The sequence below is a fragment of the Rutidosis leptorrhynchoides genome, chromosome 6 (genome assembly GCF_046630445.1).
Source record: "Rutidosis leptorrhynchoides isolate AG116_Rl617_1_P2 chromosome 6, CSIRO_AGI_Rlap_v1, whole genome shotgun sequence".
Taxonomy (NCBI): Eukaryota; Viridiplantae; Streptophyta; class Magnoliopsida; order Asterales; family Asteraceae; genus Rutidosis; species Rutidosis leptorrhynchoides.
Window position 1 is genome coordinate 370,745,333 of NC_092338.1, and position 3,506 is coordinate 370,748,838.

The window sequence follows — 3,506 nt, forward strand, 5'->3', positions numbered from 1 at the left end:
AGGAAAATAATTTTGGTTACGTATTTAATTAGTATTTTATTTCATGGTTTTTCCGAACAATCCATCTTGTTCCATGTACAACAAGTTTTCAGCGGTGACAACATTCTAAGGACATTTTTCTTGATCAATCTTCTAGAGAATGTTCTTTTTCTTTCCTATTAGACCGGATGTAATCCCTAATACCTTCATGAACCCGCTTAGGTCTGATCTTTTCACGTGCAATGTTGAAGCTTGAAACCACTTATACATTTAACTCCTTGGTTATATTTTTATGTTCATGACAACGCCAACTCTGAATAAAGATTAACCCATTAGTTCATTACATTTTGTGACTCCTATGTAAAGTGATGATAAAAAGATTTAATGTGCAATTTACTCTTACAACAATGGGCTGCTATGCAAGGTAGTGATCGAGAGTGAACACCATCATCATGCTTAAATATATTGAGTAATTCACAACTAATGCCAATGAACTATTCAAATTTCTCATAAAATTACCTTCAATGTATATAAAGGCAACATCCTATATACTTCAAGCAAAGTATACGTTTCAAATATGTTAATCTCAGAATTTAAAGCAGCTACTCTGCAGTTCTCATAACGATGATTATCAGATTTCAAAGACTCAAGAATCGTAGCTTTTCTACTTTCACATGATCGTAACATTACCGTCAATGCAGTTAATAAAGTGATTAAGAAATATACAAAATCCCAATTATCACAAGTGAACCAAAAAATTAATTGCAGCACAAGATGACATATAGATTAAACATAAAGAAACAATAAATCAAATATTCAGTCTAAAAATAAACTATTATGCAGTAACTCATAACTTTTTTCCACCATCAACCTAGAGTAAGTAAACATCGTGCTTATAATCATGAAACATTACTTATTACCTAGACCCACTTATTTTACAACATGGGTTATCAGTTTGATCATCTAAACATCTAAACAACAACAAAAACAAAGAATACAACAAATAAATAAAGTCATTATAAATATATGAAAAAAGATTATTACCTCTAACAAGAAAGTAAGATCATGACCTTCATTTATCGTGTTATCAGCAACATGAACCAAAACCTTAAAGTTTTGCATAATCGACAACTTCAAACTCACATCATTATAATTAGAATCACTTATAAATGAAGAACCGAGAACATGAGCTCCAATTCAAAACTCAGCATAATATTTTTTATCGTCAATCGGTGTTTAAACTTTATATGTTTTTTTTTCTTTCATCTCCATGAACCTTAAAACAACCATAACAAAAGTGATACTCCTAATCAACCTAAAACAGCATAACAAGATTAAAGAAACTAACCTTGAGCATACTAATCAACAAAGTCGAGGATGAACATCATCAATTTCCCCAAAATACCAAATCTGAACACTTATATAATTTCATAATATCAATTCAAATGACTATATAACAAGTTCACAATGACAAATGATTTCAATAACCAAAATAAAACGAAAAGGGGTACTCTATATTAGTATAATTAAAAGTTATATAACACAATAAAGAGACCTTGAAACTACCTTTACAACAACCCAGTTGTTTATAGGCACAACATAAGTTAGCCTCTGAGTTATTTCCCATTTGTTAGGCAAACTAACCCAATTCGTTGTCTATACATGGGTCAACAGCTTAACATGAACTCACTTTTTTTTTACATATGAAGTCGATGCATTATAGGATACTTATGGTAGATATATAACTCTTCCCATATGCTTTCCAGACATAAAAAGCCTTTCATAGAGTATCATTAATCTCTTTTTCACTGAAACATATTAACAAACAGTTGGTATGCATACAATATAGTTGTAATAAGTTCAAATAACAATCACCACCATCAAAGTTATTGCAGAAAAAAAACAAAAATTTATCATTTTAGAATAAAATCCATCTCCATTTCACACAAATTCATAAGCAAACAATTAATCTCTAATGAACTTGTAAGAAACTACTATGATACCTTGATTGTATGTCCAATCTCCTTTGAAGGTTGAACAATAATCTAATCAATATCAACAAAAACAATTATCTTGAAGTATACATACAGAACATAACCTAACAATGATTCATCATTTCAACAAGAATATAGTAAATACTAAATCAAATAAAGCTATTAGCAAAAGTATCTGCAAAATATTTATTGAATTTCTGGGTTAATGGAGTATCATTAACGATTATGTCAATTCTGCTTCAGCTTAACAGTTCAAGTTTAGGTATACGGCTTAAAGTTTAGGTATACAACTATGGTCAAGAGCATCATATTTTAATAATCAATACAATATGTACTTACCTGATGAATAACGGTTGAGTGATCGGAGTGGGAAAGGAAAATTCGACTGAACATTGCAACCGGACAGCGCTGCAAATTGGATAGCGATTGTTGTCGTTGTTGAGTAAATGAAAAATTAGATTTGTTTATTGGTGGTGGGGTGTAAAACAAATCATCTGCCAACAACACGTGTAATGAAGCAACATGTGTTAAGTAGATGGTGTTAATTGATAAGCTTGATACCAAGCAGCTGCTGGCAAGAAGTAAAGCTGCTGGCAGATTAAAACCCGGATCAAATGGGTGACCCGGCATGTTGTTTGTTCAACCACTTAGAAGCTGACACGTGTCAGAAGCTGGAATAGAAGTTGAGAAAAACCTCCTCTTATATAGTAGTAAGAAGATAAGAAATAAAAAAAAAAAAAACGTTGTAAACCAAAACAAATGTAACATACTTACATTTAGACAAAATTACGCAATTGGTTACTGTTTGTTTAAAATTTTATGGATAGACCTAACTAGTTGTGGAGCCCTCGCTTCGCGCCGGGGGCTCCGTTTTGAATGCGAGTTAAAAAAAAGTCTTGATCTATTTTGTAAAAAAGAATTTTTTTCGACATAACATTGAAGGGTTGTTCCTTTTGTGAAAGTTGCTTTTTTTAGCGTTCGGGTTTTATTTTAAAAAGAAAAAGTTAGTAAAGTGGGGGTTCGATTTGTATTTTAATAAAAGTTAGTGGGTTAAGTTTGTGAAATTTGAAAAAACTTTACGTATAAAGTGGGGGTTCGATTTGTATTTTAATAAAAGTTAGGGGGTTAAGTTTGTGAAAATTGAATATTAGTAAAAAAAAAAAAAGTTAGTAAAGTGGGGGTTTGGTTTGTATTTTAATAAAAGGTGGGGGTTAAGCTTGTGAAATTTAGGGAAAAATAAACGTACAAAGTGGGGGTTCGATTTGTATTTTAATTAAAAGGTAAGGGGTTAAGTTTGTTGAAAGTGGGCAAATGAATAGGACTATTCATTTACACTACACCATTTAGATATAGGTATAATATAATTTTTTTAAACATGAATGCCCTAATTTATGAAATTGTTGCGTGATTGGTACTTTGCTCCGACGAACGTTATTTAAATTCCGTAAAATCACCTTACATGCCTAGCACATGAGAGTGTTTTCCTCTTTCATAATCTCTCATCACCTCCATCTTTATCTTTATTAACTTAAT

The 3,506-nt window shown here is 31.2% G+C and overlaps 1 protein-coding gene across 1 annotated transcript; it reads right to left on the minus strand.

Annotated features, from left to right (window-relative positions):
* Positions 1 to 1,472: 1,472 nt before the first annotated feature.
* On the minus strand, positions 1,473 to 2,624 carry LOC139855883 (uncharacterized). Its single transcript, XM_071845124.1, has 3 exons — positions 2,313 to 2,624; positions 1,983 to 2,024; positions 1,473 to 1,787 (listed from the first exon to the last, which is right to left on the minus strand). Exons 1-3 carry the CDS (start codon positions 2,601 to 2,603, stop codon positions 1,785 to 1,787), a joined length of 336 nt encoding a protein of 111 aa, XP_071701225.1. The 5' UTR covers positions 2,604 to 2,624; the 3' UTR covers positions 1,473 to 1,784.
* Positions 2,625 to 3,506: the final 882 nt, after the last annotated feature.